The following is a 19,333-nucleotide window of genomic DNA, read 5'->3' as shown; positions in this document are numbered from 1 at the left end:
AAATAAAGTTGGGAATGTGCATCAGGTCACCCATATACACTGGTACTTGTATTTTATTAAGTATGAATATCTGTATCTGCAACCCAAAACTGTTTTGGTGTTAACTATTATCCATATGCAAGACTTCTTTTTTTTTTTTTTTTTTTTTTGGGTAGTCTCAGTTGTTCTCAGGTTGTCATAATGGGAAATACTGTAACCAGTACAGTGCATGTTGCCCAGTAACTTCCATTCCCACTTCAGTTTCAGTCACTTATAACTTTCAAAACTTTTGACTTTTGGCTACAGTTCTCTATGCTTATTCTCTGCCCACAGGGAAATGTTAATGAAAAGTCTGAGAAAAATCTGGGTGGCAGAAGAAGGGGGGAAGAAGAGATGTCCGAGGTTTTTTAAATCACAAAACATATAACAAAAAACCACAACCATACACACAAAAGAGCCCTATGTTAAGAGAACTATAAAGTTGCATGGTTGAGCACTCAAAAACTGAAAACAGACCAAAGACAAACCTTAAATCTTGCTTTCATGTTGCCACATTACAATAGCTTTGAATTCTACCATGACATATTATTTCTTAAAGTTTTATTTAACTTTATTGTCTTTCCACCAGCAGCAGCACAGAAGGCTGACTACACCATACCAGGCCATCCTTATTTCTGCACTAGTGCTGGTGGAGGCTCTGCCCTCAGGGCTGGGCTTGTGCCCAGGAGCTGCCACTTCCCAGCTGCTGGCTCCAAAGGCAGTGCCACCAACAGCAGCTGTTTAGAAGGAAGAATCACAAGTCCTTTCTTGGTCTAGAATCCTACAATTACAACACAGTGAAATTTTAGATTTAAATAGATGACATCATGAAACTTTTGACTTTTAAAATCCTATGACCAAGAAACTGACCAAAAATAAAGTTCTATGACCATGAATTTGGTACAGCTCTAATTATGTTAATAAGGGGAAAGACAATTTACAATTCTGCCCCCCTCAATTTCTTTTTTCATTGGGAATTTATCTGAACTATTCATTCAATAAAAATAAGATTTTTTTCTCATTGTGATAACATTATCTTCATTATGGACTCAAGTAGCTACTTTCATTCAGCTCTTTCTCTAAGGTTTCCATGAAGATAAACTGTCATGCTGACACATTTTACAGTGTGTATGCACACTAACTGCATTTGTCTAAGATTTTTGTTCACTGCCAGACTCTGAACCCTGTGCGACTGGCAGCTGGTGTATACCTCACTGTTTCAGTACTAATGCCTAACATCTGCAGGCTCCCTGGTCAAAGTGATTACTAAGGAAATCAGAACCAAGCAGAACTTCTTTGTAGAAACAGACTCCTAATTTAAAACAGAACAAACCAAGAACATGCACAGGTAAGCCTGCAAAGAAGAGTCCATTAGGCAGACGCTCAGCTGGTGTAAACTGTCATAATTTCATTGGCTTCAAAAGAGCCACGACAGTTTGCATTGGCTAAGGATATGCCCCTACATGTAGAGATGTTTTGCTACAGTGAAGCACATTAGGTTTAAGTCCGTATGAGCAACTGCTATAGCAGTTATTTAGACACCATGACTATTTTTCGGCCTCTTTTTTCCTATCGTTGCTGCCTTTAAAAATTTATCCTGCAAGCCAAACTCTTTGTGTAAGCAACATCACAACATAATGCTATTGTGCTGGGCTGAAATAATATTTTGTGAAATTACTAGGTTTGTACCATCTACCACAAAAGTCATTTCAAGTGAAATTGCAATTCAATTATCCCTCATCTCTTTAAGTCTTATTTTTAGGCAGCAAGAAAAAAAAAATCTAAGAAAGGGAAAGGTTGGACAATTGCAAAATTCACTTTGGCATGAGTAGTCAATAAGCTTTTAATAAAGATTTCAGATTACTCAGTTATGTTCCAGAAACTCTAGACTACTCCACAAAATACTCTAAAAGCACGTTTTGTAATCTTCTTTTCTGTGACTACATTATAAATACTTTATTTAAAAACAAACAAACAAAACAAAAACGATCAAAAACATACCCTAGCCCAGGATAGAAATTCTGGACTTCATTCACAAAACACCTCTCCTTTGGCTTTAGATCAACAGGTTCAAACCATAAATTAGATGCCAGTAAACTCTGAAACTGAATACGACCTCACAGCAAGACTGACTTTACTGATCTCACAATACTGTCTATAACCAATATAAACACGGTCCAAGAAGTTCAAGCCTCTCTACTGTCAGATTTGGTTTTGTACAACAGTAATTTACAAATCCCCATTTTACTATTAAGCTTACCTGCTTTTCAAGTAATATTATACACTGTTGCATGTGTTAAGAGTTGCTGTTACATGACATCTGACATGTTAACATCATGAGAAAAAGTATATATTTTGTGGGTTGGTGAAAGAGCTAACACACACTAAACTGCTAATTTTTGTCTCAGATTTCAGAATTAGTAAGTACTAATAATCAGGCCTTATGCAGACAAGACTGCACAGTGGTGGATTACTACTTACTGGAATAATTTTCTGTTAGTAAAAGAAGTTAAATGTAGCAAAACCAGAAAATACTATATATCTTCACATAATAACATATTACATACGTCATTTGAAAACACGATTAATTTCTGAAGGTTATTTTATAGTACTAGCTAGTCAGTTTAAAACATAACTCAGAGAAAGTAAGCTAACCTAGAACAAAGTTGTGCACAATTGTGTTTGACAAAAAAAAATAAGGAGACTTTTTTATTTAATTGGTTGCTCCAAGAATCAACTGTCAAAGGAAGCATGTCCAGGAACCCTGAATGCTAGCTATGTAGCAAAACTCAACCCCTTCCTGTAAGATTTCTATTGGTTTCAGTCTTTTCTACTCATTATTTTTAGCTTCTTTGAGGGATGCTGTTGACTACACAAAAACTATATTGTCACTTCACTGCGAATTAGACCAAACTATAATTGCCCTGTTCCATTAAATATAGAAAAAAGGATTATTAATCAAAACAGTATTGTGTGCAATCCCTTTCACATTTGTTATGTAAAACGTTGGGTTTTGTTGACAATGCCTACAAAAAGCCCAATACTACTTAATGACATACTAGCTTTTCCTAAATGGAATATAATCAATGTACCATTGACAAAAGATTATTAAACAAAAGTCTAATTATTGAAGAAGTAATTTTTCTGACCTTTGAGAACTAATGAGGCCCCATGGACAACCAAGTTTGAATGTTAATGAGAGCACAGACTAAGAAGATGCTCTTTACTCAAGGGCAACTCATATTCAGAAGCTAGTAAGAGTATTTAAAAGGGACAAGCTGGGCTTTTAGGCCACGTCTAAACAAGAAGCCTCTGTTGACAGAAGTCACTGTCGGAAGGGATTTCTACATGAAACTTCTGTCAACAGAAAAGCGGATCAAAAGAGCAATCCGTTCTGTCAGCTGAGTAGCCAGACTGCCTGTCCTCTCAACAGAATGGCTGACTGGAAGCTCTGCAAACAAGGCTGCCCAGTGAATAGGAAGCCCTGTCTGTTGACAAAAGAGCCCAGAGCATCTACATGGCTGTTTTCTCAACAGAACACTGTTGAGAGAGGTTTATAACTGAATGGGGAGAGGTATAACACTGCTGGCGGATGTGCTGGGGCTTGTTGACAAACTGTCAACAAAGTACTTTTGTCATTTAGATGCTTGGTGCTTTTTTCCCAGCAAAAGCACAGTTTTGCTGAGAAAAGCCGCTCATGTAGATGCGGCCTTAGAGCCCTAAAGTCTCTGACCATGTAGGTTGTTTTTGTTTGCTTGTATTTGTTTGTGAGGTTTCTCTGGTGGTGAAGGTACTACAGAATGGACTTATCCACAAAAGTGTCATAGATATAGCATTTGTATGGAGTTTTGTTACCATGTCCAATAGTTGCTAAACCACTTAAACTGAAGGGAGAAAACAGATTCTCTCCACTCTGTTGCCAAACTTCCAAAAGGAGGTGAAGGCAGAGGTAACATCCTTCGAATTTACTATTACACCTCTATCTAACAAGGAACATTTTGGAAACTGGCTCTTGCACAGGCAACACTGACAAGGAAATTTAAAAAAATTCTGGAAGGTTATTAAGTAGAAAGGAGAGCTATTCTACTGTTTCTCCTTGGAAACACATGAAGGAAGGGTTTGTTAATTCTGTTCAGGAATATAAAAGACAGAAACAGCTACAGGGCAGAGGCAGGACGCTGAATTCGGGAACATGAAAAGCTGTTGGGGCTCAACACTTCCAAAAATCAGGCTATTTTAGGCAAATAATTATGGATTTAGGTGCCTCATCTTAGACACATATTTGAAAGGCTTAGCCTGTAGTTATGGTGTGTCCACTTCCAAAAATTCATTAAGGAGGGGAATGAGTGTAAGTTACAATCTATTTCTGAACTGAGATGGTCTGATTAGCATTACAGGTATCTATGTGATAACAGGACAACCCAAATACAGGACTGAGAAGCCAAAATTGCAAACTGGGCCTGGTTTCTTTGAATTTGCCTCATATTCTTACATTATAGCCAATTTACTTTGAAATATTCTTTCTTCTTTTTTGAGCACGTAAACAATATTCCCACTACAGTACCTCATTTTCCTCCTCGTGTTCCAATATAGCTTGTAGAAAAGCTCTCCGTTCATGGCTGGAAGACTTCTGATCGAACATGCCAGCCTGAATAACTTTCTGATCCACATTCAGTTTATACTTGGCAGCAGCAAGTATCTTCTCCTCCACGCTATTTACAGTGCACAGTCTAAGGACTCGAACCTCATTCTGCTGGCCAATTCGGTGAGCTCTGTCTTGTGCCTGCAAATCCTGATTGAGAAAATACATTGCATTATGAACAATGTACCTGTTTGCAGTGCAAACCACCTGGGTCAAAGAAAACTATTATCTTTTGCAATGTATTATGAGAATAAAATACTTATGTAGAAATGGGTTTAAATCAAAATCCTGGACAAAGCAATGCTCATCCTGTCTATACTTTAGGTTCAAAAAAGGATGGCACAAGGGCGAGAGGGTGAAATTCAGGCATGAATTTTATACCTTATAGAATATTGCTGAGAGAATATTATGGGTGCTGATAAACGAACACAGGGATGACTACAGAGATACAGTGTCTTAGGCCACCAATCTTTTGCCTTCAGAAATCCTAGTTCAAGTTTTCTAAATTAGGATGCAGACAACATGAACTTCTTGGTCTAAAATTAGTTTTTACTTTTAGCTGACATCTGTCAGCATCTCTAAAGTAGCCTTTTGTTCAGCAATTTCTACTCTCAAGTCACAGTCCCGGAAACAACATAGAAGGTCAAGAGTTGAGGATAACTTTTCCAGAAGGCAAAATCAGAAGGCAGAAGTTGAGGATAACTTTTCCAGAAGGCAAAATCTCTCTCCAGCAGAGTAAGGTACAAACAATGCTAATGCAGGACAGTTAATCAAAAAATGCAGTCATTGTACCATCACAGTATCATGTTATTTTACGTGAATTAGATCTCTTAAAAGAAGGATTACAAGTATTTTTAAAATCAGCCTGTTTCAGTCCAGCTGTTCAGGACTGCAATCTAAAAAGCCCTGCCTGGACAATTTTGCTCTATTCACTTTAAAATTAATAAATAGAGTGGTTTGATTTAAAGATGTATTTGCAGCCAATACAGGCGGAACCTCTCTAGTCCTGACTGGTACTGAATAAGAGAATTTGCCAGACCATGGGAGGTCAATAATATCTAGCAGCATTACTCACACTGCCACTGCTTACTGGGCTCTTAGAAGACATTTAGGGGTAAATTTAGGAGCACAGAACACTTGGAGTCAGGATTGGTGGCTGGAAACCAACTTTACGGGACCATGGGAAACTTGGCCTCACCACGATAAGTGGTCGCCCGGCTAACTAAAATCATGACGGATCACGGATGTTGCCAGACAAAAGAGTGCTGGACTAAAGAGGTTCAACCTCTACTAGATAAAAATGAACATAAAGTCACAGTATGAACACATTCATACAATTCATTGATAGACTGGGGATGTCAAGGACAGGAAAGTGGAAACTCCCAATCTTCAAAGTTCTCTGCCTGGTTCTAATGATTATTATTAATGTCTTCTTTTTAGCACATGCCTCATTAAGGCTTACAAATTGCTCCCATCCCCAGGAGAATAACAGAAATTGAATACACTTCACAATTTAGCAAGCCACTTACTGTTTGCGTTGCACATACAGGCCGTGTCTACACATGCCCCAAACTTCGAAATGGCCACGCAAATGGCCATTTCGAAGTTTAGTAATGAAGCGCTGAAATGCATATTCAGCACTTCATTAGCATGCGGGCGGCCGCGGCACTTCGAAATTGACGCGGCTTGCCGCCGCGCGTCTCATCCAGACGGGGTTCCTTTTCGAAAGGACCCCGCCTACTTCGAAGTCCCCTTATTCCCATGAGGTGATGGGAATAAGGGGACTTCGAAGTAGGCGGGGTCCTTTCGAAAAGGAGCCCCGTTGGGACGAGCCGTGTGGCGGCGAGCCGCATCAACTTCGAAGCGCGGCGGCTGCCCACATGCTAATGAAGTGCCGAATATGCATTTCAGCGCTTCATTACTAAACTTCGAAATGGCCATTTGCGTGGCCATTTCGAAGTTTGGAGCTCGTGTAGACGTAGCCACAGTGAACTGTACTATAAATGTCACACAACCAATCTAATGAAAGTGTGAAACAAGAGTAGAGTACATTTTGCATTGCTTTCTAAGTCCCCAAACCAAGACACACAAGCTGTGAATTGTTCCTATTCAGGACCTAGATGTCTCTGATCATTCTGATCTTTGTGCATTTGTGATCATGCTCTTTAAAAATTTTATATAAAATCTTTTCAGCCTCTCTCAAGGAACCCCAGCACTTAGTTCTGTATGGGGCACTTGGTTAGCTAACTGTACACATTAAGAAAGTATAAATATAAGTTTGTGATTCCATTTATACACAACCTCCACTTTTAAAAGTGTCACTAAAAGACAAAGAAATATCTGCTTCTCCTTGCGTTTTGGCTAGTAAAAAGTATTAGTTTGAACATCCTCGATCTATACTCACCACTACCCATCTTTAGTTACTTGCACCACCTCTGACAGGGTGTATAAACTCTACACTGATGAGGAAGGTGCCAGACAGAACCCTGTGCAGGGCTAGTCCCATTGCTATGTATGGCTCCAATCAATCACATATAGTAGGAAGGAGGACTTCTAAAAGGAGGAAATTGCAGTCAAATGTGGAGAGATCACCTTGAAGAGGAGACTGCTGAGTGACCCATGAAGCCTCAGGGGAACTCCCATCCAGGAGGAGACCTCCACTCTGGCTCTAGGGGATGTGATGTGAACTCCCTCGGTAAGCCTGACAGAGTGAGCCCGATTCAGAAGCCCAGCCAGAATGATGCCTCAAAACCTGATATGCAGATGGACTCTTGAGGCATGTAGATGCTGCTGGTCTTTTTCCCAATTAACGTGACTCTGAGAAGAAGTTATTCTTGGGTATGCTAAACATTTAACTTTCCTTTTGAACCTCTGCGAGGGCACTTAAGAAGGTCCGCCAAGGGGAAGTTTTCCCTTGCAAGAAATAAAGAACTGAGGCTTGTGTATAATAAAGTCACCAGAGTAAATAAATGGGCATGATCAGGCTCTCCTATCATCTCAGAGAAAACAAAGAGGAGTCTTTTATACAACCCTTTTGTGAAACTGAAAAATTGCTGTCCACATATTGCAATTTGCCTCTTGAGAGAAGGAAAGCCTTGTACTACCCTACTGCCACACTTCTAGTTGTTTAAAAGACCAGCATTCTTGTGCTCTAAAGGGAGCAATTTACTAGCTCTCTGACTAGCAGGATGAGGACAGCTGCCCTGGGCAAGTAGGAGATGAGACGGAATCCACAGGGCTCTGAGATGGGGCTCTGTGGCAGTTAGAAAACCAGATCACTTTACTGATTTAAAATAAGTTATTTACAAATGGTAGTTCAGTGACTGATTCTTTACTGAAGTGGCACTGGAGGTACAAAGTCTATCTGCTCCACTATCAAATTTCCCAAGGTAAAACCGGAAGCCCCCAAAAGCATATCCAATTCTCTTTGTACACTGCACAATTAATAGGAAAATAAAAGTAACCTGGTGAGGATTCCAGTCACTGTCAAAGATAATGACAGTGTCAGCAGCCTGAAGATTCAGGCCCAGGCCTCCTGCCCTTGTGCTCAACAGGAAGATAAAGTACTGTGACCCCTGCTCATTGAACTTCTTCAGCAGCGCAGCCCGATCCTCTGATTTTGTCGTACCTGAAGAAGATAAGCAAAGAAATTGAACGACAGAGATGTTGGACAGAAGTAATCCGCAGAAGACACAAGTTGATAAGGAAGTATGAGGGAGGCAAACCTCATCTCACTTGTCTTCAGCCATCTCACCCACACTTCGCATTGTGTGGACTCATTACCAAGTGTGTAATGGTAGGCTGCTGGATAAAGGTTTCCACAAATAAATGCTGGTTTTAACTATTCTGTACATTTCAAAGGGTGCTTTTACCAAGCAGCCAACATTTCATAGCTATGACAAACATAAATGTTCTTATATAAAATCATATACATAATTTAGTTCTCCTCCCTGTCATACTCTTTATCCATTGCTCATCTTAGGCTGGAGGCTCTTTGGGGCACTGCTGTGTTTTGTAAAATGCTTAGTACAATGGAGTGCTGATTTTGAATGAGACCCTCTGACCACTATTAGAATCTGAATATTAAAGAACCATATCAATGAGTTGACATATTCATATGACAAATTTTACCGTTTTCCTCAAAACCAACCTAATACCTTTTCAAGGTCGATCAACTCATGATCAAAAACCCTATGCACCACTTAAATCCTTAGCGAGTAAAACTTGTGACCAGTTTGTATGTTCTTAAGAATCAGGCTTTATGCTCGCACATAATCTGTGCATGAAACCAAAGAGAGAGGAAGAGATTTTTATTTACTTACACACCCACACGAGGAGAAAATTTGTCCCTGGTACAATCACAAACTGCTGACCAAAAATATTTTTCATTTGAAAACACAGCTTGATATGAAGAAGGTGATAGGGGAAGAGCAAGGGGAAACAGAGAAAGATGAGATTTACTTTTTGAACTGTATTTCAGCCTGGAAGAATGTATTGCCCTGGAACAGAAAGTGAAGAAAAACTGGCATTTATGATGACATTGTCATCTTTAACCCAATAGGTATTCACAGTGTATTAAATTACTTGCATAACAAAGACAAGGTGAGTGACATAGTATCTTTTATAACATCATCCTTCTGTTGGTGAAAGAGACACCCCTCTAAACCACACAGAGTTTTTTTTCCCCAGTCTGGGAAAGGCACTTCAAGTGTCATAGTAATATACAAGGTGGAACAGATTAAGTTGTTAAAACATGTTCTACAGGACAATTAACATCCCTGCAGTCACAGGAAAAAAAAGGGGGGAGTTTGCATATTAGAGTGTTACAATATGCCATGTAGCTATGTCTTTTATTAAGACCATGACTTGTAGAGTCCAACAAAGTTCTCAACTTAAGCAACTAGGCCAGTGGTTCCCAAACTTTTTGGCATCACAGCCCCCTTTTGATTTCTGAGAAACCCTCATGGCCCCCCACCTCTTCTTTACCATCATCCAACCCCCCCTTTAACAAAAAAATTAATTCGTAATTTGAAATAAACACAAAAGCTTGATATAAAAATGTTATTTAAAATTAAAAATAAGCACAAATAATTTTTTTGGCCCCTTGTGATTGCCTGGTGCAGCCCCAGCTGGCCAGCTGCCCGAGCCCCATGCTGCCAGAACCAGCTGCTCACCCATCAGCGATCCAACCCCAGCAATGGGCAAGCCCCATGCTGCCAGTGCCAGCAGCCCACCAGCCATCCCGAGCCCTGTGCTGCCGAGGCCAGCCAACTGCCCACCAGACTGAACTGCCCAAGACTTGATCTGCCGTGGCCAGCCGCCTGAGCCCCACAAGCTGGCTGGCTGCCCGAGCCCCGCAAGTCCTCCGAACAATCCACCCGAGCCCCTTCCCTATCCTTCCACAATGCCAGGCATCACCAGCCCCCATCTAACCCCATCCTCCTCCCCCCACCGCAACCCACTCTCATTCTCATTAGCAGAAGGCAACCAGCTCCATGTGGGTCTTTGCTGCCTGCCTGTATTTTATAGCAGCTGCACTGGGTCACCACCTAAAATGGCAGGGGATGAGAGTTGGAAGCAAAGGCAGGATCTTTCTTCATGTGTGGGGAATGATTGGGCGGGAGGGGGGCTGGGTGACCTCATGCCCCCCCCGGAATTTCTTTACGCCCCCCAGTTTGGGAAGCGTGACCTAGGCTCATCTCTAGGAGGCGTTCTGAGGTTTCCTTTGAAATGAAGATGGAAAGATCAGATGTAGAGATAAAGAGTTTGCGGGGAAAGCATTTGCCCCGGGTGACTGTGTATTTTATAATTTTGTGTGTGTGTGAATTCATTTGAGAGCACAATGATTGTCTGGCTTCACACACATAGCTATGAGACAATTTACTGCACTAGCTGAGATACAACGTGTTGTGTTAAACTTGTATAGGACCCAGGGACTGCAAAAGATGTGTTTTGGTGGGAATTAATCATCATGGCAGTGGGGATATGTTTGCATATCCTGTATCTATTATTCTGGCACGGTCTGTTGCTACCTTGGATTTGGAGGGTCCTGATCTGTGGGGAACTTGCTGTTGCTGATAAGCTTGGCAAAATGAGAGGATTGTTTATAGGCCAGAAGAGGGAGTTTATGAAATATTTTTTCAGGATGTGGTCCCCCTTCAGATATGGGTTTCTTTTGTTTAATGTACCCCATACCAGCTGCAGGCTGGGACAGAAGGTGACAACCAGGGAAGTGTGTCAACAGAAGGTTATATTTCTGTTGTAAAGCAGGTTCTCTTGGCCTATTTGGGTGGCCAATTGAATTGTACCACCTGGTTAAGTGTCCTTCTCTGGTTAAGTGTCCTTGTTTGATGAAAATGGTGTTTCGTTGCATACTCCAGACTCACTCCTCAGAGCATATTCTGTGTCTCTGGGTTACTTCCCTCATCTGAGGAAGCATGTCCTGAGCTTCTAAGACCTTCCAGCAGTTCAGAACCCAGAGGAGCCCCCACTTGGAAGACCAATGAGCCCTGGTTGCTGGTAGGGGAGACTGAACCTGTGAGCTCAGGGGCTAAAGCCATGTGCCTCTCCAGCATGAGCTAAAAGCCAGCTGGGTCTCAGCTAACATGGTAGAGCAGATTTTGCTTTCCTTTGTCACAAGTCTCTGTGCCTCTGGGTTACACTGCTAGGCAGCTGCCTGTAGCTTTTCATTGTTGTATCTGACCATAGTGTCCAGGAAGCTGGTCCTGGTATGAAGGCTTTTAGAGAGAGTCTGATGGAATGGTGGTGGATATTGAAGTTGTAGTGGAAATATGAATTGAATGTCCAGAGGATGAAAGTATCAGAGTCTCAAGTATACCACAGGTTTTGTGGCATATTTATCCAGACATTCTTCCTCAAGGTGGGCACATTAAGGCCGCGTCTACACGTGCATGCTACTTCGAAGTAGCGGCGCCAACTTCGAAATTGCGCCCATCACGGATACACGTGTTGGGCGCTATTTCGAAGTTGAAATCGACGTTAGGCGGCGAGACGTCGAAGTCACTAACCCCATGAGGGGATGGGAATAGCACCCTACTTCAAAGTTGAACGTCGAAGTAGGGCACGTGTAGACGATCCGCGTCCCGCAACATCGAAATAGCGGGGTCCGCCATGGCGGCCATCAGCTGAGGGGTTGAGAGATGCTCTCTCTCCAGCCCCTGCGGGGATCTATGGTCACCGTGTGCAGCAGCCCTTAGCCCACGGATTCTGGTTGCTGCTGCGGCAGCTGGGGATCCATGCTGCATGCACAGGGTCTGCAACCAGTTGTCGGCTCTGTGGATCTTGTGTTGTTTAGTGCAACTGTGTCTGGGAGGGGCCCTTTAAGGGAGCGGCTTGCTGTTGAGTCCGCCCTGTGACCCTGTCTGCAGCTGTTCCTGGCACCCTTATTTCGATGTGTGCTACTTTGGCGTGTAGACGTTCCCTCGCAGTGCCTATTTCGATGTGGTGCTGCCCAACGTCGAAGTTGAACGTCGATGTTGCCAGCCCTGGAGGACGTGTAGATGTTATTCATCGAAATTGCCTATTTTGATGTCGCTACATCAAAATAAGCTATTTCGATGTAGTGTGCACGTGTAGATGTAGCCTAAGAGGTGGATATACTGGGGAGCCAGCCTAGTCCCAAAGCTGTTCCAATAGACAAAGTGTTTATTGAACGTAAATTTGTTAAGGATGAGGATGAAATGGATGAGTTTACTAATCTAAGTCTAGCCCCTAGGGAAAGACGCATCTGGCAAAGAAATGGAAGTTGAGTAGGAAGCTGTCTATCGAACCAGAAGCTGGGGACTGAGCACACTTTGGCAGCATGGAGCAGGCCTGCTGGGCTGGAAGCCAGAGTGGTGAATGGATCTGGGTCCTCCTACCAGCCACTGACAGAGTGGTAGTGTCTGGACAGCCTATCCAGTGAAACTCAATATACAGAAGGGGAAAACCTAGTGAACTGGATGGATGGCGAAGTTAAAAAGAGGACGCTCCAGCTCCTGGAAAGAGAGAGTTCCCTTGCTTGCATAACTTGGGACATATGAAGATCCTTGTGAGCTTTTTTGGCAGATGAGGCTTCAGGTTTCATGTGTTTGTCCGGGGAAGAATTTGAGATCCTTATATTCCTAGATACTACAAGACTGCTGGTTTGTGTTGGATGATTTGTGGTGTGGAGACTTCTTTGTGCTCCTTGTAGTACATGGTCTTCTATGTGCTGGAGGAATTGTGGTGGATGTGATGTTTGCAAAAGATCAACCCTGTGTCTACATGTACCCCTTCCTTTCGAAAGGGGCATGTTAATGAACGGGTTTGAAAGATTCTAATGAGGTGCTGCAATGAGGTGCTGAAAGGAACCCCCCATTTTCGAAAGCCCTTCTTCCTAACACCAGATAGGAAGAAGGGCTTTCGAAAACCGGGGGGGGGGTCCTTTTGGAAAGTCCTGTCTCCATGGGCGGTGCGCGATTTGAAAAGCCTCACTTTTGAATCACCGTGGCTGCCATTATGCTAATGAGGCACTGCATATTCATTGCAGCACCTCATTAGCATCTTTCGAACCCGCTCATTAACGTGCCCCTTTCAAAAGGAAGGGGCATGTGTAGACCCAGCCCAAGTGTGTGATTGTATCCACTGTGGATGTTTAGTCAGATGACTACTTTTTGTTATGACAGCTGCTGAGGAAGTTGTAGCTCTGTGTGGTGACTGTCATCCAGTGCATTAAATGCACCAATAACCACTATGTGGATGAAACCAAACAATGACTATATTGTCAAATGAATTCACACAGACAAATGAGAAAGGACAAGAACACTGTATCACCTGTGTGGTGAACACTATTCCAAACATGATCACTTCATAGCTGACCTCTGAGCCTTTGTCCTTGGAGGAAACCTATACAATACCTAAAACAGACAAGCATGGGAGCTTAAACTCATAACTTTGGTGGATACTAAAAGTTATAATCTTAATAAAGACATTGGATTTATGGTTTACTACAATTATCTGTAACACACTAACGCCCCTCTTTTGCCTCCTGATGGCAGGGATGTTAATGGGCTATTTCAGCTTGAATGGGTCCTTAGAACAGGGGTGGGCAAACTATGGCCTGCAGGCTGCAACCTGCTCATCGACTATTTTATTCCATGCCCTGATATCGAGCAGAGTCAGAAGCTTGCCTCACTCTGGTGTTCCAGCCAGGGAATGGGGCTAGGGTTTCCCTTGCCCCACATTGTGCATGCATCTGCTGCATGCAGCTCCTTGAATTAGGGGAAACCAGGGGATGCCGCACACTGCTGCTGTCCCTAGTGCTGGCTTTAAAGCTCCTTTTGGCTGGGAACTCTGCAAGGCCAATGGGAGTTGCAAAGGCGGTGCCTGTGGACGAGGTAATACGCACAGCCACATAGCCCCACCTCTGCATGGAAGCAGATGAGAGACGCACTGTTGTTTCCAGGAGCCACACTTGAGAGCTCCTCCCCCTGGCACCCAACCCACTGTCCCAATCCTCATACTCCTCTCACTGTCCAAACCCTTTGATCCCATCCCGGTGCACTCTTCTGCACCTCAACGCATCTCATCCCCAAACCTACTGCAAAGACTGAACTCCCAGCTGGAGCCCCAGCCCCAATGGCTCTCCAACTCTTAGCCCAAGCCTTGACATTCACCCTGCACCCCACATTCTCAGAATGAAGCCAAAGGCCTGCACCTCCAGCCACAGCACTCCCTCCTCCATGCACTCTGCCCTGATGCCACGCCCGAGCTGAGAGCCCCATACTGCTTGCTGAACCTTTTGATCCCAGCCCAGAGCACCTTCCCACACTATGAACTCCGTTTCTGGACCAAACCTAGACTTCTCACTCCTTCCTGCTTCTCAACTCCCAATTTTGGGAGCATTCATGGCCCTCTAGACCATTTCCATACCAAGCTGTGGGTCTCAGCCAAAAAATTTGCCAACCCCCTGCCTGAGAGTTTTGGCTACACAACTTGCTCTGCCTTGTGACACTTTAAGCACCCTTCCCAGACCTGAAGAGCTCTGTGTAGCCAGAGAGTTGGTCTCTCTTTCAGCATTAGACATTGATGCAATAAAAGATGTTACCTTTCACACCTGTTTTCTCTAATGTGTTGTTTATAACACTGAAAACTGACTGGAATAAAAGGTACCAACAAACACATATATTTTCAGCAACATTCTAGAATAAGGAAGGATTAATCCTGAAGTAAGTACAAGTTGAACCTCTGAACTAGTACCCTTGTGACCTGACTGGTGCTGGACGAGAGAATTTTCAGAACCACAGGAGTTCAATATTGTCTAGCAGCATTACTAACACTTTCATTGCTTACTGGGCTCTTTGAAGACATTTAGGTATATTGCAGCCAAAGAACAGCACAGAACACTGAGAGCCAGGACTGGTGGCCATAAACAAACTTCATGGGACCACTGGAAACTTGGCCACACTCATGATAAGTGGTCATCCAGTTAACTAAAGTCATGCTGGATTATGGATGTTGCCAGACAAGAGAGTTCCGGACTAGAGAGGTTCAACCTATAGTAGCTGTGACATTTTACATCACTGTATAAATCTGTTGTCTTGGAAGCCCACAGTATTTTGCTGAATTTTATGTAGTCAAAGGTAAAACTGAAGTCAATCACACAGAGGAAGGCTAGCCCTACAGTTAAAGCACACAACTGAGCTTTGCCACAGGTTTCCTGTGACGAATTCGGCAACTCAACTTTTGTGTCTCAATTTGCCTAACCAATATAGCCTGATACCCATCGGGGTAAGGAAATGTTATGTTCACTAATGATGGAAATTACTAATTGCCATTAATCATACCTATGCCACCTAAGGGATGAAAAGTTTTGAATCAATTTAAAATTCAATAATGGGAGTACCCAAAGGGAATTGAGACTTGTTGACATTTTTTGTTATATTTTCCTGTAATTGCAATCTTTCTCTGGATATTTTATCTGACTGAACACACTGTCCCATTAAACATTATAGACAAGATGGGAAATGTAATCTTTCATTGGAATGCTGAGAAGAACAAAAAGATATACAGTTCATCCATCCACTCTCCAAAACATAAGGCCCAACATGGCTACAACAACAGTGCATTAAATATTGGAGCATTTGATACCGGAAGTAAGGAAGAGCCAGCACTCAACTTGTTAGTAAGAGACAGAGTAGAAGGCTGAAGGTCACTCTAAACACCTTGAATATTATCATATGCTGTTGACAAAGGGAGCATCTTTGAAATTTTAAGTTGATTATTATGCATTTCATCCCGAGTGGGATAAAAGAGGCAATTTTTAGTTTTATGTTCCTTTAACATCACTACATTACAACTTCTGTGACAGCTTTCATTCAAGGATCATAAAATGCTCACAGCCATTAACTAATTAACCTTCCCAACTCTCCTTAAGTTAAAGTTTCCCAAGTATCACTTTACCTGTCACAAAAATACAGGAATCCCTGTAAAAAAAGAATGAGAATTTAAGAAGGTACAAAGTAATTACTTCAACAGAAATTTGGCCAGAACAGTGGAGTTAAACATCCCCACTCATAAGAAAATCGCTGCAGGGATTTCTTTTCTGACAAGAGATAAAGAGCTTCATTTTATATCTTATCTGAAAAGTAGTGACTTGGACCAGACCTAATGGATCTTGCCAATGGTCTCAAATATGTTCCAAGATCAGTATTTTAAATGCATGCTAATAAATGGCCTGAAATATGCTAATAAGGCATGGATGCAAATTCCCCATGCCTCATTAGCATAAGGTCACACGATTTGGAGTCCGGAAGACCCTCTTCTGGACTCCAAAACAACATGTAGAAGCGTGGCCCCGGGGGGGAGGTGTCTTCCAGAAGAAAGTCCTCCTTCCTGAGGCCCCTTCTTCTCAAAAATTTTTGGGGAGAAGAGGCCTCCGGAAGGAGGATTTCCTTCTGGAATACTACCCCTGGGAGCCATGCTTCTACACATTTTGGAGTCTGGAAGAGTGTCTTCTGGACTCCAAATCATGTGACCTTAAGCTAATAAGGCATGGGGAATTTGCATCCGCGTCTCATTAGCATATTTTGGGACATTTATTAGCGTGCCACTTTGAAAGTGGCACATGTTAGAAACAGTCCAAATGTTTTAATTTTTAATATTAGGTTTGTGCATGGAAACCCCAGCCAAGACTGAAGCCCTTTTGTGTTAGGGGCTGTATAAACTATAGGTCACAGTTTAAACACAGAAAACAAATGATGAGAAAAGAAGAAAGATTCACAGAGTGGTGAAAACATGTACCCAAAGTCACACAGCCAAGTGGGCAGCAGAACCAGGTAGAGAACCCCAGATTCCTGAATCCCATTCCCATGATCTATCCACTGAATCATACTGCCTCCAGGTTATTATCTGGGCTTTGCTTCCTGCCTGAGCTTACCATCAAGGCGAAGGTAAAGGAAATTTCGAAAAGCAAAGTAGTCCTCCATAATGGTCATGAGGGATGTCATTTGACAGAAGAGAAGCACACGATGATTAGTGGCTCGTAACTTTGGCAGAATACGATCAAGTAATTCAAACTTTCCTGAGGCCCGATAAAGCTCGGCTCTGTTTAAGAGATAAACAAATCAACACAATGAAAACATTCACAAGCCTACTCTTAAAACCATGTTTTTCATAATGCTGGCAGGTGTTGAGCTGGAAAGAGTCCTTTATTCTGCCAAGCCAAGATTAATAGTACCCTTCTCTCTCTACAATTATTGTTATTGAATGAATGTAAAGATCATAATATAAGTTTTCAAGAATCAGTGTTATTAAAAAATAAAGGAGGGGGACAAACTATATAAATTTTTGGAAAAAAAGTTTCCTTTTATAAAAAAACAAAACAAAACAAACTTCTAAATTCATTAAAATTCAGTCTCATCCAGTATCTTTTTCATATAAATCCAAGACTTTTCAAGCAGAGAGTTATTTCCACAGTAGATGAAACAGGTTCATAAGTAAACTGTGTTTGCTACAACTGCTTCCAGTCATAAACAAGTCTGCAGCCACAGGCCAAAATCACTGGCAATGTGTAAGGTGCTACTAGTCTGGAAGAAGGCTGAGGAAGATATAAGTTAAAGAACGGGGTATTCTCCTTTAACCTGAACATCCTTTTATTACTAGACTCCTTTTTTTCAAGCCCCTTAGTAAGTGAGATACAAGTCAGAATCAGCAGGCTAAATCCAGACTTTGTGGAGAAGAGGTTTTAAGCTACATATCAGTATGAGGGTGAGAGCTAAGTATGCAACCATACTTAGTGTAACAGCCACATGATAAGAGAAACAAAACTGATGCTCGACCTCCCTCTACCTGTGACCATAATAGGTACAAAATAAAATCTGCCATCAGGAATTGCATCTATATTAAGGGCACAATGCAGACCAGAAGTTATGAGGTCTGTTGAGGCCTGCATATTAGCCTGTTGAATAGCTGCTGTTTATTTAGGAGGCAGATGAAACTAGATGCAACTGCACAACCGGACAACCCAAATGTAATTCGATAGATAAGCAGGAATCACACATACTTTTTGGGACAGGGAGGGAATCCTATGGAGAATGTAAATGAACTCTCCAATCCTTAAGCACTATTAGCCCATATTCTGGGTCTGTTCCTTTGTGTTGGGATAAAGAACAGTTGCTTATCCTAACCTAATGTGCTTTTTTCCAGATGTTCTCTTAGTGGATCATACTGTAGGAGCCCATGCACCTCAGACACGGAAAACTGGAGGGATTTTTTGAATAGCAGTGTCTGTGAGAGCCACACATGCATCCTGTGCTGACTCATGATTCCATACAAGGACAGGAAAGGTGAGCTAGATGCCACCTTCCTCAGTTCTTTGGCAGTCCAAAGCCCCTAGTGCTGAAAACTCTGAAAAGCAGGGATGGAAGATGGATCATGGGATCCACACTGACTGCATCTTGAAGAACCAGCTATTGTAATATAAATAAATGTTATTCTCCAAGTACTTTTCTATGTGGCTTCTACTATAGACAACTGGCAAGGAACACCTCTTCAGGAAAGTCACTGTCTTCTTAAAGGCACTGCTACTACCACAAGGAATTCCATGAATATTCTCAGTGTAGTGTAGACTACAAAGGGTAAAACCATGTGTTGATTCTCAGTGGGGCCCCAGCCATGATATTACATGCTTCTTGTGGCCAGATGGACAGCTAGGTGGAAGGAAATCAAGAGCAACAAACCAGTCTTGAGCTTTGAGAGATGGAATGATGGAGGCAAGTGTTACCACTCTGAACCTGGCTGAGTCTTCTCAAGCCTAGCATGCAATGAAGAGCCCCTTTTTCCTTTGGACTGGTGAGTAAAAGTTTCTCTTGCCTTGCACTCTTTTGTGTCCTCCTCTGTAGCTCCTAGAAGAAGCAACAGCTCCACTTCTGCTTATAGGCCCCTGAAGAGTAGCCATGATATGTAATACATATATATGTGATGTCAGTTGAATGGGGCACAGTGGCCTCTAAAGGTCATGGTCTCTTGACTGGGACTAACACGGCTCTCTACCATTTTCTTAAATCTGTTGAAGTGTCAAAATAGTGGAGTGTATTGCCAAGGAAAAGGAAGGCTAGAACCTCGTCTGTATCATAGGTGCTTTTGACATCATAGTCTATCCATTTTGGGTGGTAAGACAGTGTGCCCTGTCTC

At 42.3% G+C, this 19,333-nt stretch overlaps 1 protein-coding gene across 6 annotated transcripts in view; it reads right to left on the bottom strand.

The window, feature by feature from the left end:
- Nucleotides 1-19,333, bottom strand: part of SMARCA2 (SWI/SNF related BAF chromatin remodeling complex subunit ATPase 2) — a 187,630-nt gene that overhangs the window by 66,925 nt on the left and 101,372 nt on the right. For all 6 annotated transcript variants that reach the window (XM_074994827.1, XM_074994830.1, XM_074994831.1 and 3 more), the window contains 3 exons: nt 17,079-17,245; nt 8,125-8,288; nt 4,583-4,810 (listed from right to left, as the gene is read on the bottom strand). In XM_074994827.1, coding sequence (XP_074850928.1) covers nt 4,583-4,810; nt 8,125-8,288; nt 17,079-17,245 — 559 coding nt within the window. The remainder of the gene's footprint in view (nt 1-4,582; nt 4,811-8,124; nt 8,289-17,078; nt 17,246-19,333) is intronic.

The sequence above is a fragment of the Carettochelys insculpta genome, chromosome 5 (assembly GCF_033958435.1).
Source record: "Carettochelys insculpta isolate YL-2023 chromosome 5, ASM3395843v1, whole genome shotgun sequence".
NCBI lineage: Eukaryota > Metazoa > Chordata > Testudines > Carettochelyidae > Carettochelys > Carettochelys insculpta.
This window is presented reverse-complemented; position numbering and strand designations above follow the sequence as displayed.